This window comes from Muntiacus reevesi, chromosome 6, assembly GCF_963930625.1.
Source record: "Muntiacus reevesi chromosome 6, mMunRee1.1, whole genome shotgun sequence".
NCBI classification, from domain to species: domain Eukaryota; kingdom Metazoa; phylum Chordata; class Mammalia; order Artiodactyla; family Cervidae; genus Muntiacus; species Muntiacus reevesi.
In genome coordinates, this window is record NC_089254.1 from 4613516 (window position 1) to 4640934 (window position 27419).

Here is a 27419-nt window from a genome sequence, read left to right on the forward strand (position 1 = left end):
CTGCCTCAGAGACGCCTCTCCCCCACGCCCACCCAGACACAGACCTTAGGTGACATCAGAGGAGGCGGACCAGGCTAGGGATGCGGGTGACTGCATGGGCTTAATTTTGCCTGGATTGCTGTCTCCCTGCCTGTGGAGTTGTTTGAATAGAACCACTAAGGAGACACAACTGATGACTTTGGTTTGCCCACACTGCCTTTAAGGCTCTTGACTGCCCTGGGGAAAGGTGCCAGCAATCCATAGTTCTTGTGTGGGCATGGGGGAGTGGAGGGAGGGGGAGGAATCATCCATAACTGGTCTTTGAGCCTGGAGGGGGAGATGGAGAGTCAGGCTGAGGTCCTGCCCCCCATCACCCTGCATTTTCAGCAGTGGTGGGCTGAAGCCTTGAGGAAATTTTTATGACACCTGCCCTCCATGTAGGAATTTATCACCTTGCAAATGTTATTTAACAGCTACCTTGACACTGATGATTAGAAACTGTTTCCTTCATTTTGCCACTGAGGAAAGAGGGAGATGACATTTGGGGAGGGTGATCACCCTGTGCCTCCCCAAATACATAGCTTTTGATTTCTGTATTTTGTTGCTGTTGTTTAGTCACTCAGTCATGTCTGACTGTGAGCCCATGGACTATAGTCCACCAGGCTCCTCTGTTCATGGGATTTCCCAGGCAAGAATACTGAAGTGGGTATTCCCTTCTCCAGGGGATCATGCCCACCCAGGGATCAAACCTGCATTTCCTGCATTGCCAGGCAGGTTCTAGCTGAGCCACCAGGGAAGCCCCTTAATTTTCATATAGTGTAAGGTCAATCCAGACCTGCACCTTGATAATTCTACCTTCTAACAGACAGGGATGATAAAACTGACCCTGTAGGCCTGACCTGGTAACTATGGGCTTTCTTGTGTACTGCCTTGTAGTCATCATTTCCCCATCACCTAAGTGACAGGAGTTGACGTCATTAATAAATGTTCTAGACTCCAGAACCCAGCTCAAAGGGAGGGCCAAAGAAACCGTCCTACACTGAGGCGGACTGTGAGCGTTCAGCCCTCCTGGCGGCCATACGCGGCCACAGCGGGACCTGCAGCCTGAGGAAGGTGAGAGGGGGCCCCCCACACACACCCACCCGCAGTGACCCCCAGAGAACTGCAAAAGCCAGGGCGACCCTCCGATTCCCTAAGCGATGCTAAGTCATCACTGGAGTGGCCAACCCGGCCGTGGGAGAGGCCCTGAGGCCAGCCTCTCCTGAACACATAAGTGTCTCCTGCACACCAGTGCCCTCACTTCCCACACTCCCAGGACACTGAGCGTGGCTTCAGGGCTGGGTCAGCCAGCAGCAGAGGTGGGAGCCACTCAGCTCCAGGATGGAGTTGCTCCCTGCTGGGGCTGGTCTGATACAGTCACAGGACCACCAGGACTGGAGCTCGGGGACAGGGTCATGCACCTTCTACAGCCAGAATCCGAGGAAAACCCGGGTGGGCACCTTCCTCTCCGTGTTTGGAGGAGGGGTCCTTCCCACGGATGGGCTGTTGCTGCCTGCGGCCTCGGGGTCTGTCCAGGCAAGCCCGGGTGAGGCAGGAGGACAGGGGTCTCAGTAGGCAGCCCTGCCCCCTGCCAGCAGTAAGTGGCCTGATGGAGAGCCCCAGGATGGGGAGCAGACACGGCCCCCGGAGTTTTCAGGGTCTGAAAAGTGCTGCCTCTCGGAAAGGACGTTTGGGACCCTGTCATTTCACTGTCTTGTTGCTAGGTCACGTCCTCTGCCTCTGAGGAGCTCCAGAGCCTCCGCGATGCCGCGCTGTCTGCACAGGGGCCGGACTCCTCGCGGGTGGAAGACCTTGGAGTCCAGTCCCAGCTGCCCCCGCCCCCACCCGCTCCGGCTGCCCAGGCGCCCACCTCATCCCGGTCGGCATCGAGGTCCAGCTCAGGGCCGCTCAGCAATCCGGTGGACGCCAGACAGGCCTTGATGGATGCCATCCGCTCTGGCACCGGAGCCGCGAGGCTGAGAAAGGTGAGGGTGTGAGATGGCGTGTGCGCGCTCCCGCGGGCTGCGGGGAGGCCCCAGGTCACCCCAAACCACCCCCCACCTCTGTCCATCTGGGATGTATCCTGCAGGGCCCTAGGTCAGACCGGGGTCCAGGCGACAGCATTCGTTTGGAAAATTACTGTTTTTGCAGTCCCTTGGGTGGAGCACACGTTTCTGGTTTTTCTGCAGTTTCTGCTCTATCCTGTCTTCTGCTTGGTCTGTACATATCACCTACCTGGTCCCTGAAAGTAGTGGATTTTGTGGGGTCCAAAGTAGGGTTCCCAAACTTCAAGGACTTTGATTAGGTAGGTTTTGAGATCTGCTTTAACTCCAAAATGATTCTGTGATTGGACTGATATTCTTTCCCTGCCCATTTCTAGTGAGATGGGAGTTAGGCTAATCATAGGGAGGTGGTGACAGATATTACTTTCTGAGAGATCATTTCCAGATCCTAAGCTAAAGTCCTCACATGTCCCTGAAGAGGTCAGTACTATGATTATTCTCATTTTACGTAAAAAGTGAATGAGGCTCAGAAAACCTGAGTAACTTGGCCTTGGTCACATAGGGCTGGACCCGGTGGGTACAGATGGCCCTCAGAATGAAGGGAAGCAGCTGGCCCGTGAGAGGGGTGAGCCACTTCCACGGAGGGGGCAGGCACCGCTGAAAAATTTCCCGCCAGGAGCCTAGGGCGGCAAGGAGGGCAGGGGAGGCGGTCCTCAGTGTGGCCAGGGGTGCTGTGTCAGCCTGGGCTGGAGTGGCCCTAGCTCAGTGACCGGGAGCCTCCCTGGGGCCCGGTCACATCTCTCGGGTCGACCCCAGAGCGTGTCCTCGGTGCTGGAGAGGTGTCCCCCGCTGTAATCCGTGGCCCTAACAGGGACCCAAGACATCGGCTAGGGAGAATGCCAAGGGCACTCCATTTACCGAGAGCTCAGCCCTGCCTCAGGATGCTGGAAGAAGAAACTACTTAACCCCGTGTCCTTGGATGTCAGCCTGTCCTCTGGATGTGGGAGTGGGGGGAGTTGGGGGGTGGAGGCAGTTAAAATTATTGAGGGCTTTGAGTTTGTTTTTCACTTGTTTCCATTTCTCTATAATTTATATATTGATGAGCTTCGTGCTTGATTACATAACTGAGGGGAAAGTGAAGACATTGGGGTGAAAGGCTAAATCAGGGTCCTAACAGTTAGACCTTGTGGACGCTGATGAAGACAGCTCTGTAATTCAAACCTGAGGTAACCGCTCTCCTCCATCCATGTCTCAACATCAAATTGAAAGTAAAGGCCAGTCATGGGTCAGAATGGCCAACATCAAAAAATCCACAAAAAACAAATGCTGAAGAGGGTGTGGAGGAAAGGAAACCCTCTTACCCTGTTGGTGGGAATGCAAACTAGTGTAGCCACTGTGGAGAAGAGTATAGAGTTCCCTTAAAAAATGTTCTTTAAAGTTTTTTCAAAAAAATAGAACTACCATATGATTCAGCATTCCCACTCCTGAGCATGTATCTGGAAAAGACAAAAACTCTAATTCAAAAAGATATGTGCACCCAAATGTTCAGAGCAGTGCTATTGACAATTACCAAGACTTGGGAGCAACTGAAGATCAACAGATGGATGGATAAAGAAAGTGTGGTACGTATAACACTGGAATACTACTCGGCTATAGAAAGGAATGAAACAATGCCAGCTGCACAACATGAATTCACTTATCATACTAAGTAATTCAGATAAAGAAAGACAAATATTGTATGGATATCACATATGCAAAATCTAAAAAAAAAAAAAAGGACACAAATGAACTTATTTACAAAACATAAGCAGATACACAGACATAGAAAACAAACATGGTTCCAAAGGGGAAAGTGGGGGCTGGGAGTTTGAGACCGACGTATACACACTACTGTGTGTAAAATAGGTGATCAACAAGGGCTCAGTGCGGAGCACACGGAGCGGCATTCATTATCTTGTCGTAGCATAGAATCAAAAACAATCCGAAAGAGTAACTGTGGTGGGAGGCCCTGCTGACTCAGCGGTAAAGAGTCCACCCACAATGCAGGACATGCGGGTTCGATCCCTGGGTCGGGAAGATGCCCTGGAGGAGGGCATGGCAGCACACTCCAGTGTTCTTGCCTGGAGAGTCCCACGAACAGAGGAGCCTGGCGGGCTACAGTCCATGGGTCTCAAAGAGTTGGATACAACTGAAGTGCCTGAGAAAGCACTCACACTCACACACACTCACACACTCACTCACGCCCTCACACACACACAGTCACGCACTCACACACACTCACACACACTCACACACACACACACACATGTACTCACACACACTCACACACACTGTCACACACTCTCACACACACTCACACACTCACACACACACACACACACACACTCCTGACTCGCTTTGCTGCACACTTGAAACTAACACAATACTGTAAATCAGCTACAGTTCAAAGAAAGAAACTGCCAGCGATTCCCAGAAAATCCAAAGCAACATAGCCGGTTATCAACCCTGATGGTTCAGCTGGTCCCTGGGAACAAGTTTGAGTTTCTAAAAACATTGTTTTCAGAGTGAGATCCACAAGACATCTGCATCCTGTGGTTGTAGGTTTTTCAGAGGTTTGAGCCTACAAATCTGCAATTTTACCAAATCACTTTCCATTGAGGTTTGAGATCGTTATCTGTGTCGTTTGAGCTTTTGATACAGTTTGAATAATCCTGAATATGAAGGCTATACTCATTTCTCCTATACTCATATTCTCATTGACTGACTTTGGATGGTTTCAGATAGCTATTCCTCTCCCCCCATCTGGCAGGAGTCCTAAGAAATAGGACCGAGAGAAATCTTGGCACCCATGCCACCTTGAACCTCAGACTTTCTATCTCTTAGAGTGTGCACAAGGGCCTCCCAGAAAGGAAGGAAAAAAAAAAAAAAAAGCAAGTTTGGGAATTGTCTGAAAAAGCAGAGGAACCTATTTGTGCTAAGGGAAAGAAAGTGGGGGAAAATGCAAGGGCAGTGGTAGAAAGGGCTGGCGCCAGGTGGGACCTGCTGGGTGGTAGGTGGGGATGCAGGGAGTGTGTGTATCCACACAGCAAGCAACAGAGCCTGGGTGGCTAGCAGAAAGAGCCATGGGAGGCCCAGGCCTGGCTGTTGCTCATCACCATTTCAGCTTCCTAGCAGCTGCTTAACATGGCAGTCAGTAGCCCGTGTTTCATTTGTTTCTTGGATTAATCTAAGTGCTCGGACCTGCCTTATCCATCCTGGAAGGATTGAGGCAGTGAGTCTGGTGTATCTGAGATTTTGATGCCCAGAGCAGTTAAGAGATGCCCCTAGACTGACAGCCAGGCCCCAGAGGAGAGGGTGAGGATGACTTGGGAGACCCTGACCGTTTGTCCGCCCAATGCCCCACACCTTACCCAGAGGCCTCATGGCTGAGTGACAGGACTGTGTCACTGCTCTGCACAGTGACCCAGACCTCTCCACTGGCAGTCTGCATCTCCCATTCTTATAAGCCCTGAAGGACACGTGACTCAGGAAGTCAGGACTGTCCATCCACCCCGCAGCCTCGGCTCAGCCTCCATCAGGGACGCACAGGGCAGCTAAGACAGACCGGCCTCACCTGGAACCAGTGGTTGTCCTGCTAGAAGTACACACCTGACCTCCTTTTCAAGCGACTTGCCCTATGTTGGTGTGGAGCAGACCTGTGACACCAGGGGACATGCATGCAATTCAGCTGACTAGGGCCAACTGTGACTTCTGAGGACCCTGGCAAGGCAGCACTTCTCTGCGGGCGTGGGCCATGGAGGTCTTTGTGTCTTTGCATCAGATGCACTTTCGTACATGTTCTGACACTTGCTTCTCAAGTCATTTGAGCTTTGCCTCTTCAGCCTTCTTTCACCTTTCGGGCTTTTAAAGTTGCATAACCTTGAGGAAAAGATGCTAAGTGCCAGGCTCCGGGACTCAAGCCATGTGGGCTGTGCTGTCCAAGGGTTCTCAGTATGAGCAGATGCTCCTAGTCCTGGGTGTTCAGTGATGCTTCAGGAAGCATGTAGCAAGGAGAGCATCCTAGACTGAGAGTGCTCCCTACTCTGCTGGGTAGTGTGGGGGGCTGCAGTGCCTGGGGCCACCCGTATCCTCCTCCAGTACAAGCAGGGCACGTGACCGTGCTGGGAGGGTTCTCAGGGACCAGACTCTTACCGCTAAACACAGGTGCAGTGCCTAACCCTCTTTGAACACGTTTTTTGCTGGCAGTGATGCTGCTTATGATAAAAGACAAAAGGCAAGCTTTGATGTAGAAGGAATCATCCCCTTAGAAGTGAGTTGGCCATTTTTCAAGGCGATTGGAAATCTATTTGCCTCCCTCCACAGTGTGTATTGAACACTCTGCCTCTGTGTCTGTGAGTGTCAGAGCCGCACCTGCTCTGCCTTCCCTCTAGCCCCAGGTGACAGCATCCTTGGCTCTGCTCCATCTGCTGCCCCATCCGCAGGAGACATGGTTCTCCCATCTTGAGTGCAAGGCTTAGACCCTGGACTGCGCCTCCCCCCCACCCAGGGTCCACTTCTGCCTTCCAGTCCATCCTGAATTCATATTCATGGTGAAACTGTGCTTATCCGGTTGGACAGCCTTTGTCGGTCTGTTTTGAATGCATCCTTTCAGAGGTCCTGGGATGGACAGCAAGTGCCCTTTTAATCCGTGTTTATATTTAAAACATTCACACATCCAGCCATTCATCCACAAACATTTCCTGAGAACCCACCAGAGTCCAGGATCGCAGTAGCTGCTTATGATAGAGACATGAATGAAGCATTGTCTTTGCCCCGGGGGTTATCAACCAGGAGTAGAGAAAGAGAGAGTGTGGGGTCTGTCCTTGGCCATAGGGACATCTCCCAAAGTGAGGGACCTGGTAAAAGCCCCAAGGCCTTTGCTTTGTGTGTCCCAGCAGTCCTCCATGGAGGGCCAAGAGCGAGCATCTCCTCGGTTACACTCCTGGGTGGGAATGCTTCAGCTTCCAGCCCACAGATGGGAAGGCGGGGCACAGGTGTCCTGCGGCCCTGTCCCCAGGCTTCACCAGGTCAAGGCAGGCCAGCCCGGGCGGCCAGCCTCTGGGAACACCTCACCAGGTCCCAGGACGTCCCCTCCCTGGCTGGGCCCTCCCAGGTGTGCATTTCCCGCTGCAGGAATTAACCGAGTCAGACCACACGTGTGTCCTGGCGCTTGGTCTTGGCAGCAGACCCCGGGAGAAGTGATTAGGCTCCTGACATGACATCAGCGCCCGGGGACCTGGAACCAGCACAGAAAAGCAACAGCAAATGTCTGTTCTCCTAAAGCCAGAACCCCTTCGCTTGTGGGGAGAGAACCCAAGTTCTGTGACCAGGAGTCAGCCCGTGAGAACCGACAGCCGCCCACACCCCATCCCACACTGGGCTCAGCAAGCGCAGTGTAGACCTTCGATGTGTTCCGGTTAGGTTGGAATAGTTCAGAGGTACCGACAGGCCAGCTCTGTCTTTGCTGCCTTGTGACCATCCTGCCTGTTGCAGACCTTTCAGGTGACCTGTTTTTCCTACAGGTAGAACCCAGGGGGGGTCTGTCATCACAGGCTACCTGCTGAGTGACCCCTGAGGCTGCTGCTTCCTCTTCCTTAAAGGAAAAGTTTTCACCTTCTAGTTTTGCCAACTAATTCCTGCATGTTCCTGAGTTAACTCCAAGCCCCCAGGAAGTCTTCCCCTGCCTCCTGTTGGGAGAAGGGGCCCATCAGAGCATTACCTCATTTCCCTGCATAATCACATCACAGTCTAATCTCAGTAACGATCTGTGTAACGTCTGCATGATGCCTGCTCTCCTGCCACACCGTGAGCTCCAGCAGGTCCCAGGGCTTTGCACAGCCCCCAACACGGAGTGGTTGCTCAGTAACTATCTTTTGGGAGAATGGAGAGGGAGTGGGCATCTTCTGCCACCATATCACCTGACTCTCCAGACCAGTGGCGCAGTGCAACTTAGGGTCCCTGCACTCAGAACTCATTCATTTCGTAATCATCATAAACTTGCCAAGAATCCATATCAAGCTAGAAGAAGCCACCTTCTTCTCTGGAAAATAAGACGAGTTCTGGGCATCTCCAGGTTTCCTCCAGGGGTCCTGCTCCCCTTCTGCACAGCTGCTTGACTGACTCCCTCGGGCATCCACGAGTGCCCAGGAACTGATCTGTCCAGGCGGGAAGCTGGCAGTCGGAACAGAGAACCCTGCCCTCGCTCTGAGCATCAGTTCTGTCACCGCTGTTCATTTCACCTTTTCCCATATAAACTTCATTTTCCTTGGCAGACATGGAAGCAAAATGATGCTTGGATATTTTTACAGCTTTCTGGCTTGGCCTCAAACTGCAAGCTTTGTCCTTCATTGTTTTTCTTTTTGTCCAACCAAACTAAGATGGAATCTCTTAGGAAGTGTGAAAACTTAGGGATAGCAGGGACCCTTCTAGAGCTTTTCTCTCTGCAGCATGCCCTTGTCCCCTTGCCAGGGAGGGGCGGAGGGTGGTCTCTTCTCCTGAATTTGGTCACACCCGCCTTAGCCTTAGGGCAGGTCCCCTGGTCCTGTGAGCAGACACTCAGCAGCTGACTCCTCCCTTCCTTAGCAAGGTGGCTTAAGCTTGGGTTGACCCTAGTGGCATCAGCATGGTTTTGCTACCTTGTGGGCAGTTCTATTGCCAAGCTCTCTCTCACTGAATTGTCCAAGCCAAAGCTTTTTAGTGCTGGCCTGCAATTTCCCCTTTGACACAAGTTTAGGACTTTTCCTTCCCAACTTTTTTTTTTTTTAGTTTGCTGAGAACTGTGAAAATCTGGATTCGGCCATCATGCTGCTATTACTGATGATGAGGGCCTGCTAGGCCTTCAGCCACCAGAGATTCAAACGCTGCCAGCCCGGGGCTCCCGCACTGGCAGCACTCGGGTCACTGCCAGGAGAGTAGGGCGTGTGCGGTCCCCTTGCTTTACTCACCTGCCCTCCAACTCCCCTCACTGGGCCATGCTCCCACCCACCCTTCTGTGTCCTGGGAGATCTGTCGTAGCAACTTGGACTGCCTTCTGCAAGGTGCTTCTGCCGTGGGGCCGGGCTGTCGGTGGCCACGGCGTGTGGGGTGTCTCCTGGTACTTCATGTTGTGGGGCTGCTGGCGGTGCTGTGAGGAGGAGCACAAGCCTCATGGGGGGAAGCGGAGGTGCCCTGTAATACAGACCCCATCACCCCATTTACCAGAGGAGAGGGCACTCCCTCCCTGAGACTTGCCCAACCCAGATGCTGTATCCCTACAATGGATCACTTCCCAGTATTAAAAAGAATGTACAAGCAACAACCCAGAGGTAAATCACAAAACAACTATGCTGAGTGAAAGAAGCCAGCCAAGAAATAAAGTACATAACAGATTGTTCCATTTATATAAAATTCTAGGAAACGCAAACTACTTTGTAGAGATAGAATATCAGTGGTTATATTGGGTTTGGGGAAATGAGGGATCAAAAGGGGGCTGAGGACTTGCACACTGTTGGTGGGAATGTAAACCAGTGCATCCCTATAGAAAACATTACAGAGAGTTTAAAAGCTAAAAGTGGAACTACCATATGCTCCAGCAGTTCTACTCCTGGACATATACCTGAAGGAAATGAAAACATTAATTTTAAAAGATTTGTGCCTGAAGCGCCAATTCTTTGGCCATTTGATGCAAAGAGCCAACTCATTGGAAAAGATCCTGATGCTGGGAGAGATTGAAGACAAAAGGAGAAGAGGGCGACAGAGGACAAATTGGTTAGATGGCATCACTCACTCAGTGGACATGAATCTGAGCAAACTCCAGGAGAAAGAGCAGCACAGGGCAGCCTGGTGTGCTGCGTCCTCGGGATCAGAGAGTCAGATGTGACTTAGCAACTGAACAGCAACAGCAATGTCATAGGAGCATTCATTTCAATAGCCAAGATATGGAAGCAACCTAAGTGTCCTTCAACAGGTGATGGACAAGGGAAAATGTGGTGTATATACAATAGAATACTGCTGAGCTGAAAGTGAAAGAAAGCAAAGTCACTCAGTCGTGTCCAACTCTCTGCGACCCCATGGTCTGTAGCCTACCAGGCTTCTCCATCCATGGAATTTTCCAGGCAAGAATACTGGAGTGGGTTGCCATTTCCTTCTCCAAGGGATCTTCCTGACCCAGGGATCAAACTCAGGTCTCCCAAATTGCAGGCAGACGCTTTAGCATCTGAGCCACCACTGAGCTGACAGAGTGAAAGAAAAGAGTGAAACTATTATTTGCAACAGCATGGACGGACTTAGAGTATATTATGCCTAGTGAAGTATGGAGCGGGGAGCTGTTCCCTTCTCCAGGGGATCTTCCCAACCCAGGAATCAAACCCAGGTCTCTCACATTGCAGGCGGATTCTTTACCAGCTGAGCCACAAGGGAAGCCCAAGAATACTGGAGTGGGTAGCTTATCCCTTCTCCAGTGGATCTTCCCGACCCAGGAATCAAACCAGGGTCACCTGCATTGCAGGTGGATTCTTTACCAACTGAGTTATCACGGAAGCCCTGTAGTGAAATAAGTCAGCAGAGAAAGAAATACTCTGTGTTGTCACTTATATGTGAAATCTAAAAAATAAAACGAATGCACATAACGAAACAGAAACAAACTCACAGATACAGAGAACAAACTAGTGGTTGCCAGCGTGGAGAAGGAAGGCAGAGGGGCAAGATACAGGTAGGAGATTAAGAGCTAAAACTACTGTGTATGAAATAAACTGTAAGGATCTATTATGCAGCACAGAGAGAATTCAGCTGCTATTTCATGATAACTTTAAACGGAGCATAATCTAGGAAAATACTGAATCACTGTTTTATACATCTGAAACTAATATGATATTATAAATTAACTATCCTTCAACTTAAATTAAAAAAAAAAGTATTTAAAAACATAAAAGTGTATTTAAAAAAATAAAATAACCCCAATCCATCGTCTTACCTCTGGTGATGTTTATACACATGTATATCAAAACATATCAAAGTTTACACTTTAAATGCTTGCATTTTATCATATCATATATCAATTAACTTATTAAAACAATAATAGTAAATATGCATTTTAAAAATCCCTCCCAAGGACCCAACTCCACCTCTGCCTAGCTCTTTCCTCTCCTCCCCTTCACTGTAGCCTCTAGATGTCCTGACCATTCATACAACTCCGCTTCCCCAACATCCACTCCCCTCCTCCACCCCCCTGACACTCCCAGAACTGCCCCCGTCAAGGTCACAACGCTGCTGGCGCCATTGGACGCAAGAATAGCGTCCTTTATTCTACAGGTTTTCAAAGGTCAGGAAACGGGATAAGCATACTACTAACAGGATGCTGGCTGCATTTTCCAATAACAGGCTCAATCTGTTTTTCTTCACACCAACACACATACTGTTTTCTCTGTTGCTTGGATGTTGCTTGGCAAACTCATTGTGCTGTTTCAGACTGACAGTTAAAACCTTTGTTTTGAAGTTAGAAGTGTCTCACCTCTAAAGTTGTCTAGAGCTTGAAGAAAAACCTATCTAAAACATAACTAACGTACTCTTTAAAAGTAAGTTTCTTAGTGTTTCCCGCCCTTGGACTCCCTGGATCTCATTGTGCTGTTTGCAGTCACCGAGTGCATCCTTGTCTGTACTCTCCTTGGGCAAGCGCCCTGCATGTTCCCCCTGCCCCTCTGAACCACGTTCTAAGTCTTTTTTCCAGTGCCTCTTCCTTTCCCCAAGGCTGCGCTTGTCCCTGGAGTCAGTCCTGTGACCTCTCCCTGGCAGACCCTGCACCGTTCAGACACCACTGGCCCCCAATTCTGTCTCCATCCCAAGCTGGCCTGGGTGTCAGACCACTTGACACCAACGATGTGTGTTCCCCAGGCTCCATCCAAATCAGCAGGGCCTGTCTCCTCCGTCCATGCCTGCAAACTCCAGGTCTCCTGCCATCTCGTCTCTCAGATGGTGTGGGGGTCCCTGCAGCGACGGGGCTGCTGATGGGTCTGGGAGGCGGGGGCCAGTGTAAGACACGAGAAGCAAGCAGGCTGAGCCATGCAGTCATGGTTGTGGCCCGTGGCCGGCCCTCTGCTCAGGCGAGCCTTCCGGGGGTTGCTACTTACTAGTGTTTGGTCTGGGTCGAGACACCCGCTCTGCACCCCAGTTCTCTCGTCTTTGTATTGGAGGCAGTACCCATGGTGAAAGCAATAGCGCGTTGTGATTTGGTTGAGCTGAAGCCTTAATGAGATGAGGTTTGTGCAGGACTGGAAATGGTGCCTAAAACATAGGAAGTACCCGGGAAGCATTCTAGGTGGTGGTGGTGGTTACCGTCATAAGGGACCTACTTGGGTCCTCATATGTTCACTTTGATAACACAGTGAAAAGTGGGGCCAGCACTTTCAGAATGTACTGAATCCAGCAGAACCATGGTGAGAAATCCAGATCTCCTTCCACACCGTTTCAGGTGAATCTGTCACTTTTCTTAGAAATGCTGTTCACCTTGGCCTTCAGAGGCATGGAAATAGGTCCTTCAAGACCCTGCCATCACATTTTCTGCAGCTGGGCATCCTAGGAGGCTGCAGACCTGGACCCGGAGTGGCAGGGTGAACGGGCGGCTTTGCGATCACTCACTGGGGTCCCCTGCACTTGCTGGTGCCCAGCAAGCCCTGCGTCCCGTGATGAGGTGGGGATTGGCGCCGTGATCCCTGGAGCCCCCACTCCAGTGTGAGACACGCGCCTGGGAGACCATGGCGGGCCACGTCACCCACAGCCCAGGGGGCGATTGGATCGGCCTCCCCAGGACTTGGAGTGAGCGTGCCTTTTCCTTCCACGTGGTCTGAACATTCTTAAAGGAGTCCTCATTTTCCAGCAAAAAAAGGGGGCATCCGCAACAGAGAAACACCCCAGGAAGAGAGGTTGGGACCAGCTCGGAAAGGAAAAGACTGCTGGGCGGGAGCTCCAGGAGGGCGGGGCTGGGGGCAGCGGATAACCCTAGGAGAAGCTCAGGGGCCTGCAGACGTATCTGACCCTGCAGTTGTTCCAGACGTTCTCTCCTGAAGGCAGGAGCCAGTCACTGAAATCCCTCAGACATGTCTGTTTCTGAGAGCTTTCTCCCTGGGGTGGTAAGTAGGACCGGTACGGTATAAACACTGGGGGCTGTTACGGGAGAGGAATATTTCGAGGAGGGATTGGTGCACAGCTTCTCAGCGCCTGGATGCCTGCCCCCTGCGCTCCGCTACATCCCTGAGTAACAGTAGGTCTTTCTTCATCGCAGGTGCCCTTGCTTGTGTGAATCAGTGACAAGATGCAGTTGTGGCAGAAAGACCCCCCGAGGGATGCCCACAGCCACGCTGATGAGCGCCACACCCGGGGGCTTCAGGATCTGGCAGCTCTCGTCTCCAGGCCAAAACTCGCCTCTTTGACTTATGCTCCTGGGTTGTGGTTAAAACAGATGGGGGTGCTGCTCTACCACACGGCTTGTGCCAAGGAAACGTATTTGCCTCTGAATACTTAAAGTTGCCAATAAACTATTCTTGTTGGCAGGTTAATGGGACTGTAAATGCTGGGCCATCACGCTTAATTATATTGATGGACAGAGTGGAAAGAATCATGCCTTAGGCCGATATTGGATCTTTGAGACTTTTACCACATGTAGATGGTTAAAACCATTTAGCTGTTGAAAATCGTTCTGAATTCTAGGGAAAGTATGTACATGAAATAACCTGAATGTCTTATGCTACTTGATGCAAGAAGAAAGAGTTGAGAGGCTTTTTTAAATGTGACTTCACTGAGTAATGAAAGTATTATATTCTTATTCCTCCAACTGGGACAAAAACCTCATGAAGGGTTGCAGACCGTGATCTGACCAAGTAAGCTATTAAGAATCAACCAGTCACGTGGAATAACAATCAGACCTGATGTCTGGGGAGGGCAGGTCTAAATTCTCCCCAGGTGGCGGTGGCGATTTCAGAAGGACTTTACAGTGGACGCATGCGCACATGGTACGCTGTCCCCCCGCGGGCTGTGAAGTGCCACTGGCCTCTCCCATGGAGGGCTGAGCACGGAGCCCAGAGGTTGCCCTGGGAGCCTCAGAAGTCCTCCCCAGGGCAGGAAGGAGGAGACTGGGCGTCTGAAGGTCACTCCCATCAGATCACGACTGTGCAGGCAGTTCACGCGGTGGTCGTGGTCTCCCTGCTGGGTGCCGCAGGCGAGTGGCTCTCCCAGAATCACAGACCAGGGCACTCAGTCTCCCGTGTTTATCACAGATAGCCCACTACGGCTGTAGAGAAAGCTCTTTAAGAGATTAATAGAAATCTAGAGGAATTCCTAAAACAAAATTTCTGTCTTAATGAAGCAACAAATACACGAGATCGTTTGTATGTTTCACAGTGATTTCAGATCAGGCATCTTGTAGGAAGGACTTGCTGTGTGTTGTCTGATGAATGCCCCTCACCTTCCCTGGGCAGCGAGGGCATCAGGCAATCACTCTTACATCATGCTGTCTCCACTGTTGGTCTTCTAGTGCCACAAATAAAAGAAAGTGAAATTGTCGTCCTTGTGTGGATTTCATGGCTCCGCTGTGTACCCTATCCCCAGAGTAGAAGGAGTTGCTGCTGTTGTTCAGTCGCTCAGCCGTGTCTGACTCTTTGCAGCCCCACAGACTGCAGCATGCCAGTCTTTCTCGTCCTTCACCATCACCCAGAGCTTGCTCAAACTTATGTCCACTGAGCTGGTGATCCCCTCCAGAAAGGAGAGATTCATTTATTCAGTGAGTCAGCCCTCTTCTGCACTCTGGGTTACAGCAGATGCAAAACAGACAAGAATCCCTGCCTTCATGGTGTTTTCATCAGAGTGGAGGAGGCAGACCATAAATGTACTGAGTTCACTTAGACGCTGTTACATGATTAGGAGAAAAACATGCACAGGGATGAAGCATTCTTAGAGTGATGAAGAAAGGCCTCTTGCTGCAGTGACCTCTGAGTGAAAACCTGGAGGAAGTGAGAGCAAAGCATGGGTGGACGCCTCCCTGGCGGGAGAAAGGGCAGGTGCAAAGGCCCTGAGGCAGGATTTGCCACAGTGTTGGAGGAAGGGGTGTAGAAGGGCGTGGTGGAGGGGGAGGTGGGGGCCGGGGGGAATGTCATACAGTTCCCCCAGCGTCTGGCCCCTGTCTTCACACATGAGTCCGTGCCTCGCTTCTCAGGGAAGCCTTGCTCCCTGGCAGGCTGCAAGAGCAGCAGACATGAGGACGGCAGGGATGATAAAGGTGGCCCCCAGTTCATATTGCTCACCTGATACTAAATGCATCCTTTGTTGCCTTAGCTTACATTCGGTACCCACGCTGGGTTTGGGCTGGGGCATGGAGAGTGGGACAGACGTCTGCATTGCGCTTTTGCCTTCTTGCAGACTTTCCCAGGGGTGCTTGGTGATTCTCACTGCGGGTGAGGGACCATTTTCCAGATGAGGAAACTGAGTCCAGGAAGATTAAGCCTGATGATGGAGAAGCTGCCTCACATTATCCTCATTCCTAACTCGGCACGTTTGCACTCTCCGTGCCTGCTCCTAAGCCTGTGAGACCCGTCTGCATGCCCCGCCCCGCCCCCCCGCCCAACCTCCGAGGTCTCAGCCTCAGCTCTCCTCCACGGGGAACCTCCTCCAGGGCACGATGAACTCATAGGATGCATAGCCCGCCTCTATGCCCGAGATGCACAGCACCCCAACCTCCGACCCCACCAACTGGGAAGCCCAGCCCCGCCTTACAGCGCCGCTCCCCACGTGCCCCCGCGGCCCGGCCTCCTTGCCAGCCCTGCAAGCTCCGTTCTGCTCCTCTCCACACATCAGTCCTTGTGCAGCCGCACACCCGCCTTTCCACCACAGCGCATCGGCCTGAGCACAGGAGGTGGGCCTGAATGAGCTTCCTGGGCCCGGTTTCACCTGTTAGCCCAGCAAGTTACTAATCATGTCTCGTCTTTCTCTGCAAAGGCCCCAGATGAGACCGTGAATAGTGTCTCCCTCATTGTCAGCTCCAGACAGGGTGCTCAGTAAGTGCTCAGTGAGAGAGAGAGCCTCATGGGCAGTGAGACGAGCCTAGGTGGCCTGTGTTCAGTCTGGGATTTTCTCATCTCTCTGCCTTCTGTTGCAAGGAACTCAGAGGAAGGACTTGAGGGGCCAGGAGGCAAACCCCCAGGGCTCCAGGAGGCCGAGAGGGTCTCAGAGGGGCTGAGAGAAGGGCCTCCAGGGAAGCCTTCCCGCCCTCGGCTCTGGCCACAGCCTTGGGGGGCCCTGGAGTCGCCTGACTGCATCAATGCTGAGTCCAGCTTTCCCCATCTTCCAGGATCATTTCCTTGTCCCCGCAGCAGGCCCTCAGAGCAGAGAAGTGACATTTCTGTTTCCGGGTGTTTTTGGAACAGCTTCCTACTTACTAAGAAGCCCATTCTTAAAGGGGATTCAGGACAGCCTGGGTGATCTGACTCCTACCCAGGCTCCAGGGGGACCCCAGGATGGGCTCGATCTTGTGACCGATTCTGGGTGGAGCCGGCATTTGGACCTCATCTCCTGCTCGAGCCCTCCCTCTGCCCTGCTCAGCCTTGAGGCAGTGAGACAGATCACCCCAGGGAGAAAGTTCCAGAGGACCTGCTTAGTCAGAGTCTGATGGGCAAATGCCCGACCAAGTGGAGGATGGAAGTTCTCCAAGGAGGCAGCCCAGAGCAGCTGGAAAGAAGGGGCAGCCAGTGTGGGAGGGAGAAATTACCCTCGGGGGCAGGTCTGCGGGCAGAGGGCGTGGGTGGCCCAGCCCAGGCCTGAGGGCAGAAGACAAGCTGGTGGCATCAGGGAATCGGAGATTGACTGAGAAGGGACTGGAGAGGAGGGTGATGTCACCCTCTTCACTTCTTTGGAAACCTGTGAGCGGTAAGCGGGGCTCAGAGAACCAGGAATAACAGATGCAGTTAGTTCCGTGGTGAGCAATGGCATGACTTCATCAAAACACTTCCTGGCATCAGGGATTAGTCCCTGAAGGCTCCCACAGGCAGTGAGACCCAGAAAAGCTCAGAGAAGGCAGGGAGGGAACTGTCTCTAGAAGGCGACGTCTGGGAGTTCCTGGGTTCCGCCAGTCTGCTCTGAGATGGGGTTTCCCTTGTGGGAGGATGCTGTCTCCACAGCCCTGGAGATCGTGGCTCTGAGTCATCTGTCTCCAGAATGCTCTGCCATGGGAGACTCTGCCTGGTGAAGATGAGAAGAGGGAGGGCCCTTGCGAGGGGTGAGAAAGGAACCCAAGTGCCCGGCAAGTGCCCAGCAGAAATCCAGCTGCAGTGAGACTGGGCACAGAGAAATCTTTAGACGAATTTATCACATGCCCTCATCCAGAGGAGGAATCTGAAGCATAGAAAAAACGTCATTTGCCGAGATGACACGGCAGGTGAGGGTCTGAGCAAGAGCTGAGGGTGCGTCCTGGGGACCAGGGCACTCCCTTGCTGCTCTTGGGGTCCCCGGGGGCCCATGGGCAGCAGGACCAGGTGTGGCCCCAAGGGGGCACAGCACTGGACTCCCAGGTGAATCCCATCTGGAACATCTATCCAAGGACACAGACTTCCCAGACCACAGGCTCCTGGGACAAACATGGCAGACGTCCTGAGCTGGGAGGATTTATTTTCTCTTCTCCACTTCCTTGCTTTTATCAGATTTTCATTCTTAAGCAAGTACTCATCTGATCATTTCAAAATTAGGCATGGACAGTTGCTGTCTATGACTCTGAGGCTGCCTAGGGTGGGACATGGTTCTTGGCTGAGTCATATCCAAGTGCTCCTGATTTCCCTAGTCCCTGGTTCCCAGGATCTTGTAGTTCCCCAGTTAGGAATCTGGACTCCAGTCTGGCTCCCAACCCTAGAGGCCACCCTCTGAGCGTCTCCCAGCAACTTCCCCGCAGCAGCTCAGCTCTCAGCCCACAGTGGGCTCCGCCAGAGAAGGGCAACCTTTATAGAATGATTTACCCCGTCGGAACACTGCTGGGGTCTGGTGCTGAAAGGTGTCAGCTGTAGGAACTGCACATCTGCCTGCAGAGTGAACGACGCTGCCCTCACAGCTGCTGTCTCGGGATTAAGCAGTTTTGGCATCTGACCTGGCCTTTTAGACATTGCTCTGGGTTCAGATCCAACCCACAGAACAGGTTCTGGTAAGAAGCATGTGACACGGCGGTTAGGATGTGACCCTGGAATCAGAAAGACTCAGATGTGAATCTTGGCTCTGTCACGCATTACCCCAGGCCACATGATGGGGACAAGCAATTTCATCTGAGTTTCCTCATCTACAGCATCAACAAAAGTAGTCTTGAGAACTAACAGTGATACATGTGTGTGCTAAGCTCAGAGCTTGACACACAGGAAGCCCTCAGCAAAAGCTAACTGTTATAGTAGTGATGATTTTCGTTATTAGTGTGAAAGCTCATGTATTAGTTCTAACAGTTTTTTGATGGAGTCTTTAGGATTTTCTATGTATAGTACCATGTCATCTGCAAACAGTGAATTTTACTTCTTTGCCAATTTGGGTCCCTTTCATTTCTTTTTCTTCTCTGATTGTTCTGCTAGGACTTTCAAAACTGTGTGTTATAAAACTGGTGAGAGTGGACATCCTTGTCTTATTCCTGATCTTAGAGGAAATGCTTTCAGCTTTTCATTGTTGATATAATGTTGGCTATGGGTTTGTCATATATGACCTTTTTTATGATGTATGTTCCCTCTATACTCGCTTTGTTGAGAGCTTTTTTTTAAATCATAAATGAATGTTGAGTTTTGTCAAAAGTATTTTCTGCATCTATTAACATAATCATAATGTTTTTATTCTTCCTTTGTTAATGCGATGTGTCACTTTGACTGGCAGATTTTGAACTGTCCTTGCATCCACAGGATAAGACCCAACTGATTATGGTATTTAATCCTTTTAATATATTGTTGAATTAATTCTGTTAATATCTTGTTGAGGGTTTTTGCATCTATGTTCATCAGGGATGTTGGCCTATCATTTTTTTTCTTGCAGCATTCCCGTCTGATCCATGCCAAGGTCTGAAGGGAGTGTTGATCTGAAAAGACAAGAGCCACACGTTCTAGCCTCTGGCTCTGTCATGCATGGCTGCGTGCATCAAGCAGGTCACCCTTTCTCTGTGATCTGCAGTCTCTGCAAAGTGAGGGACTTGGACTAAGCGACTTACGAGCAGCTGGTGTCTGGAATCAGGCTTCTCGTGCAGAGAGACCTCTGTTGCTTTTGCCAGCCAGTGTCCCAGGAAACAAGAAGTCTCACTCGAATGATTTATGGAAATTTTAATGCAAAAGTTATTAACCAAGTGAGGGCAGGGTTTAAGGAAAGTAATAAGCCCAGGGCCAGCAACAGGGGGGATCCTTACCATTCCTCAGTTTCTGAGGACAAGGGAAGGAGCAGCTACCTCAAGTTGGCAAGAGTTCTACATGTCACTGAAGGTGATGGACAGGAGATGTGACCTTGGAGAGAGAAACAGCTACTGCCAAACCATGCCTGGACTCTCTCTTCTGTATTCCCATCTGTCCAGTGCATCCCACAGTCCAAATCCAACCAGAACTCACAGGCAAGGGAACTTGTTGATGCAATCCATGTCTACTCAGCCTCCAGGAGCGGAGAATAAGGTGGGGAAAATTAAAAAAAAAAAAAAAAATGTTCTGGAAAGGCAAACAGAATATTCATTCTGATTCCTAATGAGGAAAAGGCAAAGAAAACAAAACCTCAGTACATCATCAAAACAGTGGTGTTTTAAAGATGTGGCTTTGAATTAACAACACCAATGAATATCTGAATTCAGTTGGAATCTATAGTTCTTCCAAGTGAAACAGAGTTTAATCTTTCTCTGTACCAACTGGAAGTTTGCCACCTCTTTTTTCCTCTTACGTTATTATTGAAGAGGAAATGTGTCTTCATTTCTCTCACTTACCAAAAGTTAAAGTAACCATTCATTCATTTCCCTTCCTAAATAATGCAGGTGGCCAAGAAGTCCAGAGCTGCTCCAAGTTTATCTTGCAGTTAATAAGCTTGTGAAGATAAAAAGATAGAGTCTCCTGTGTTAATCATTGTTTCAGCAAGCTACTTTATTCCTGTCTCTTAAGGGCTTGAAATGAGCCAACTCCAAATAAAGAAGAACTGCTTAAGAAAGTATACTATAGTGATGATTTTCAGATTTATTACAAAGTATAGTAATTCACTGAGAATGTGAAATGTCCAGGGGCCCAAGTGGGATAAGCTGGAGGGTGCCAGCAGCATGAGCTAGGCACCAACAATTTCCAATTAGTAATTGCATGGCCATGAGACAAACGCATCAGCTTTGGGACTTCCAGGATATTTAGAGGCTGAGGAGGGAAGAGAACCCGTCTTGAGCAGGATCGGACATGAATCAGCATGAGTAGGCTGTGCCCCTCCTCCTCCTCATGCTCAAGAAACACCGAAGGCCACTGTATGCTGAGCGCTGGGCCACGGGCTGGACAACCAGTGATGTCAGCACCGTGGTTCCTCCCTAGCGGGGCTCTACCTTGTGGGGAGATGGAAGACAAGGGTAGGGATACCTTTCAATGAGTGCAAGCAGAGCTGTGATGCTTGGAATGTCAGTTCCAAACCGCAGCCGGCACGCCAAGAAAACTTCATGGAGGAGGTGACGTCTGCACTGATAGCCAAAGAATCAGGAGTCATTCTAGACAGAGGAATTGTGCAGTCACACCAGAGCAAAGCAGAGCAACATAAAGCTTCAGAAAGCAAAGCTTCTGAGTTGCATGCTTTGGCACTTTCTAAGCCACGAGTGTGGACTTCATCCTAAAGACCAAGGGGACTTTAAGGATGTTTAAGGAGGGAGTGGCGAGACTGATTTACAAGCATCACTCTGACTACAGAGTGGTTGATGAAGCCAGGGAGGAGGAAGTGAAACCAGTTAGGAAGTGAACACTCGCAGTCCAAGCCATCAAAGAGAGAGGGGGCAGCTAAGGAGGTTCTCCTGACTACCCACAAGATCAAGCAGTGTTCCAGAAATTGTCAGAAGCTGAAAATAGGCAAATGCTTGCAAAGACACCCCATACCTGACTCAGAAATTAATCATATCAGAACCACAGATGTGTGGATAACAGGTGATAAACAGGACTCACAAGATTTCCCATCATTCACAAGAAATCAACAAGATTAGCACAATGATAGGTTTCATTGTGCCTTCCATTGTTGCAAGGGTTTTTTAATTGTAATAATAATAAGAGGACTTTTTCTGCATTCCAGTATACCAAAGGTAACTAGGAATGGGTACCAGGCAGTGTAATTCCTTTGTTATTTTTTATCACCCTCGCATCACATGAGCCAGAAACCCAAGGGGCATCCATCCTCTCCCACATCCCCAGAGCCAATCCGTCATGACAGTGTTTTGTTCTGCTTCTTTAAAACCAAGAATAACTTTGTTCTGTCCATTTCTTTTCTCTTCCACTGCCAGCTCTCTAAACATCCATTTGCAATTGTCTATGTTTCTGAATTTCTTATTCTGTTTTCTTGTCTGTCTACCCATGCATGAATAACACAGTTTTCATTATCTTACTAATAACACAGTTTTCAGTCTTACTGATTATTATTATGCTTTAATACATGAAAGGGTTAGCCCTCCAAAATTGCTCTTTATTTAATATCATTTATTTAGATATCTATGCTAGATCATTTAGTCTTCCAAATCAAATTTAAAATCAATTTGCTTAACCTCAGGAAAAAATATGGTATTTTAATGAGATATCAAGAAATTATAAATTAAATTTGAGAAAGTCAACACAATGCACATACAATGATATTTATTTGTCCAATTTTGTTTTAGTTTTCCTGGATTTTGACTTTTTGGCAGGTTTCAATTTAGTGCAGTCGCTCAGTCGTGTCAGACTCTTTGCAACCCCATGGACTACCACACACCAGGCTTCCCTGTCCATCATCAACTCCCAGAGCTTACTCAAACTCATGTCCATACAGTCAGTGATGCCATTCAACCATCTCATCCTCTGTTGTCCCCTTCTCCTCCTGCTTTCAATCTTTCCCAGCATCAGGGTCTTTTCAAATGAGTCAGTTCTTTGCATCAGGTGGCCAAAGTATTGGAGTTTCAGCTTCAGCATCAGTCCTTCCAATGAACACTCAGGACTGATCTCCTTTAGGATGGACTGGTTGGATCTCCTTGCAGTCCAAGGGACTCTCAAGAGTCTTCTCCAACACCACAGTTTAAAAGCATCAATTCTTCGGCGCTCAGCTTTCTTTATAGTCCAACTCTCACATCCATACATGACTACTAGAAAAACCATAGCTTTGACTAGACAAACCTTTGTCAGCAAAGTAATGTCTCTGCTTTTTAATATGCTATCTAGGTTGGTCATTGCTTTTCCTCCAAGGAGCAAGCGTTTTCTAATTTCATGGCTGCAGTCTCCATTGGGTAGGTTTATTCCTAGCTATTGTATTACATTTCTGATGCTGTAACTGCATATATTTGCTCTTTCATCGTGTCTGCTAAAAGACTAGTTTGTATATGTGAGGATTATTGATCCTACCATATAAATCTTTCTATTTTGTGTAGTAGCATTTACCATCAACCGTTTTGGTTTTGCAGACATACACGTCACTCGTAAGTCCCCTTCCAATTGTTGTGCTTCTAACTGAATTGCTTTAGTGCCTCCAGTTCAATGTTAAATAATAGTAGAGATAGTAGGCATCCTTGCCTTTCTTGGTGGAAATGCCTCTTAAGTTCCCCCATGAAATAATATACTGCCTTTTAAAAAAAGTTGGAGTACATTTTGTGCCAATCTCCGATGGATAACAAAGTGAGTCAATTATATAATATATGCATCCTTTTTTATATTCTTTTCCTTTATGGTTTGTCCCAGGAGATTGGATATAATTCCATGTGCTATACAGTAGGATCTTGTTGTTTATCCATCCTACATACAATAACTTGTATCTGCCAACCCCAAATCCCTAGTCCATCCCTCCCCCCCACTCTCCCCCTTAGCAACCACATCTGTTCCCTATATCCTGAGTCTCTTTCTGTTCTGTAGACAGGTCATTTTATGTCGTGTATCAGACTCCACACATAAGTGATATGTGGTGTTTGCCTTTGTCTGACTTGCTTCACTTAGTATGATCATCTCTAGGTCCGTCCGTGTTGCTACAAATAGCCTTATTTCATTCTTTCTGTGGCTGAGTGGCCTTCCATTGTATTCAGTGACCACGTCTTCTTTAGCCACCCATCTGCTGAAGGACATTCAGGCTCTTCCCATATGTTGGCTATTGTGAATGGTGCTGCTACAAACATAAGAGGTGCACGTATCCTTTTGAATTACAGGTCTGTCTGTAATATATGTACATATATGTAATTATATATATGTAATTATATATATATAATTATATATATGTAATTATAATTATATGTATAATTATAATTATATGTATAATTATATATATGTAATTATATATATGTAATTACATATATGTAATATATGTCCGGGAGTGGGATGGCAGGATCATATGGTAGCTCTAGTTTTCATTTTCTGAGGAAACTCCATACTGTTCTTCTTGGTGGCGGTACCAATTTACATTCCCCTCAACAGTGCAGGAGGGTTCCCTTTTCTCTACAACCTCTCCAGCATTTATTACCTGTAGACTTTTCAACTATGGCCATTCAGACCAGTGTGAGGAGGTACCTTGTAGTTTTGATTTTCATTTCTCTAATTATTAGTGATGTCGAACATCTTTTCACATGCTTACTTGCCATTTGTATGAAGAAGCTGCCTTTTGATATGAGTTATTATTCTGTCTTAAGTCACAAATGGGTATTGAATTGTGTTAAATACCTTTTTGGCATCTATCAAGATAATAAGATTTTTCTCTTTAACAATATTAATATACTGAGTTATATTAATAGAGTCCCTGGTATTGAATCACTTTTGCATTTCTGAAATATGCACCATTTGGTCACAGTGAATTCATATTTACATGAGCTATTGGATTCTATTTACCATTACTTTATTTGATATTTTTGCATTGAAATTCACATGTGAGATTAGGTTGTAATTTCTTTTTCATATTGTATTGTCCAGGTTTGGTATTCACATCATCCTTGCTTCATGTCCTTCCTGCTTAGCACTCTGGAATAATTTAGGTAGCACTGCAATGATCTGATTTTTAATGATTTTGCAGAATTTTCCTAAGAAACCTGTGGTTGTGATACTTAAAGAAGAATTTTTTTCTTCTTTAAAGAAACATTTTCACTACTTTCTCTGTTTCTTCTATGGGAATTGGTCTGATTATCTTATATCAGCTTTGGTATATTATATCTCCTAAAGTTACCCATTTTATTAAAGTTGTCAAACTTACTTGCAGAAGATTCTGATTAAATGTGTGATTTCTATTTCCTTTCTTTTGATAACAGTTTTCTTGTTGTCACCTTTTATTTTTTGCACTTGTGCTTTTTCTCCTTCATTTATTTTATTAAGCTGGTTAGGGCTTGTCAATTTTGTTGCTATTCTTTTCAAAGCGCAAGCTTTATATTTTTCTCATTAAATTCTGCTGTAGACTTTATTTCCAAATCTTTAATTTCTGCTTTACTGTCATTGATTGCTTCTTTCTTTCCATTTACTTTGTTGTCTTTTCTAGTTTTTTCAATTGGCCAAGTATTCCTGAATTTTCTTTTTTATGTTTTTTGTAAAGAGTATTTGCTGCTATGAATTTTAGACTCTGATGTGTTCCTATTATTGTGATTTTCTAGAAATTCTGAAACTTAGTTTATTATTTCTCCTTTGAGCCAAGAATTGTTTAATAGCCAATGGCTGCTTAGTGAAATGACCCCTGGCAGGAAGAAAACAGGTACGTGAGTCTGCGGTTGCCCTGGCTTACTGCCTTGAGCTGGTTTCCAAATTGCAGGAGGACTTTTAAAACTGTGTTGTTTATTTTTATGCTATTGTATTATGGTCAAAAGTCCTATTCATATTACTTTATTTGGGGGAGCTATTGAAGATGTTTTTGCATGTTCTAAAATATGGTCAGTTTTTAAGCTCTACTCATACTTGATAAAAGGGTATATTCCCTGCAGTTTGATTGTACAGCTTTATGTGTCTCTCTAAAACTTAACCTCTGAGTTTGCTGCCTAGGCAGTTTATGTTCTCATTAACTGTTTGTCTGCTTGACCTGTCTTCAACTGAGAAAAACTTTCCTGTTAGGAAAGCATTGTGGTCTCTTTCTCCTCTGGTTTCTGCTTCATAAAAGTTACTGCTCTGATGTTGAGTATATTCATAACTGTTCCATCTTCTTTACAGATTTTAATCATTGCATTAGTGATGTTAAATTGGCTGTGTTTTAGTTTGTTTGGGGAGCCTGGATTCTCCCCTTTCTCTCTCTCTTTTTTTAGTGCTTTGATGAATGAGAGTATTTATTTATTTTTGGCTACACTGTGCGGCACATGGAATCTTAATTCTCCAATCAAGGATTGAACCCATGCACTGGAAGCACAGAGTCTTAACTACTGGACTACCAGGGAAGTGCTAATTCTGCCTTTTCTGATTGCCTCTTCGTTTGGGTTCCCTTGAAGTAAATTCTGAGATAAGGGTTCAGATATAAGTGGTCTGTTTGAGTGAAGAAAACTCGTGGAGGTGGGAAGGGTGTTAGGGGTGGGTGCACAGCCCATAAGTCATGGTTGAAGCCCTTTACTGCCCTGCCTCCACAGCTTTATTCCCCTTGGCAGTCCCAGTGGTCAGTGCCTCAGGGTTATCCCGTCCAAGTAAAGAGGGTGCTGGCAAGCACATACACCAATTCCCATCATTGATCGATTGAGGATACATCCCAGAGAGTGTTAATCCTCCAGCACTCTGGTCTGCCGCAAGAGGAACAAAGACTCTGAATCCAGAGAAAGCCACCGTGCAAAGAAATGATGCACCGGAAGCTGAAACTGTGGCTGGTGAGGAGGGATGTGAAAAGAATGAGAGATGGGAAGAGGACCGCCATGTCTGCTCCCACCATCAAGACCCTAAGTCCTGCTTTCTTGCTATATGTGTTCACTTGGCATATCTCTGTCTGTAACCTTGATTTTGAACTTTCTGAATCTCTTTAATTCACCTTATGTCTAGTAAACTGCAGAGAGTTGGTTTTTGCTCTGTTAGTCCACACAAATATCTTTTGCTGTTATTGTGTGAGTTAAACCAAGGTACCTTTACTAATGTAACCAAAATGCCTAGCCTGTTATATCACTTATGTTATATTTCAATATGTAAGTGTTTTACATGTACTTAAAATGAAGCTATAGGAAATAGATACCTAGCTCAGTCAGTAAAGAATCCACCTGTAATGCAGGAGACCTGGATTCAATCCCTGGGTTGGGAAGATCCTCTGGAGATGGAAATAACAACTCACTTCAGTATTTTTGCCTGGGAAATTCCATGGAGAGAAGAGCCTGGCAGGCTACAGTCCATGGGGTCACAAGAATCAGACATGACTGAGCAACTAAACCATCACCACCATAGGAAATAGATTTATTCTCATGCTAGAAAAAATCAAACAACAGAACAGAACATCAGGTGATCCATCAGAGAAAGAAAACAAAGAGGCAAGCCCTGCAACAGATGGACTTCTGGCTTTAGGAGGGTTTTCAGGGCAGGGCACAGGGTGGGGGCCCAGGCAGAACCTGTGGCTCCTTGAGCAGAGCAGACATGGCAGGAGTCAGGAGGGCACAGCAGTGAGGGTCACAGAGGGGATGGGAAGGGGCGCTGCACGGGGCAGTGCCGATGCTGAAGAGCGTTCCCCTGGAAGGTTTAACTGAGTGCTGACCATCGAATGCCTGCAGTGAGTTACCAGAGGCAGAAGCACAAAACATCCCGAAGGGCTGGAGGGAGCCTTAGCTGACACTCACACAAGGCTGGGAACAGGACCCATCCCATCACAGACTAGACCTCCTGTCTCATGAGACCTTGGACCATGTACACAGAAGGGTTTTGGTTCATCATTGCTCTAGGAATGACAAATAAATTCATTTGAAATGGATCATCAAGTGAAAGTAAGATTCTGATGGTAACTTTCCTGTAGCAAACAACTTAGATGCTGTTAAAAAAATACAATTCAACTGATAAATTTTAAGGATCCAATTGGCTTTATTCAATGACTCGTGAGTTAGGCCAATACTAGGAGTTCTGAGGCACTGTACAGAATGAAAGCTGTTGACAAGCAGAAGGTGGCATGACAAAGAGGTGACTAGCAGAGAGGAGATCCTCTGTGGCAAGGTCACCTGACCCTAAGGGACCTCAAGGGTCTAGCAGGCAGATAACCTCACCTGTGATGACTAAGTGATTCCAGACGGACTGCTTTGAGATTCCACTCCTGGGAGAA

At 48.0% G+C, this 27419-nt stretch overlaps 1 protein-coding gene across 3 annotated transcripts in view; it reads left to right on the plus strand.

The window, feature by feature from the left end:
• COBL (cordon-bleu WH2 repeat protein) overlaps positions 1 to 14573 on the plus strand; it is a 298749-nt gene extending 284176 nt beyond the window's left edge. For all 3 annotated transcript variants that reach the window (XM_065938872.1, XM_065938873.1, XM_065938874.1), the window contains 3 exons: positions 973 to 1092; positions 1743 to 2003; positions 13315 to 14573. In XM_065938872.1, the coding sequence (XP_065794944.1) occupies positions 973 to 1092; positions 1743 to 2003; positions 13315 to 13332 (399 nt within the window). In that variant the 3' untranslated portion in view covers positions 13333 to 14573. The remainder of the gene's footprint in view (positions 1 to 972; positions 1093 to 1742; positions 2004 to 13314) is intronic.
• The last annotated feature ends 12846 nt before the right edge of the window (positions 14574 to 27419 follow it).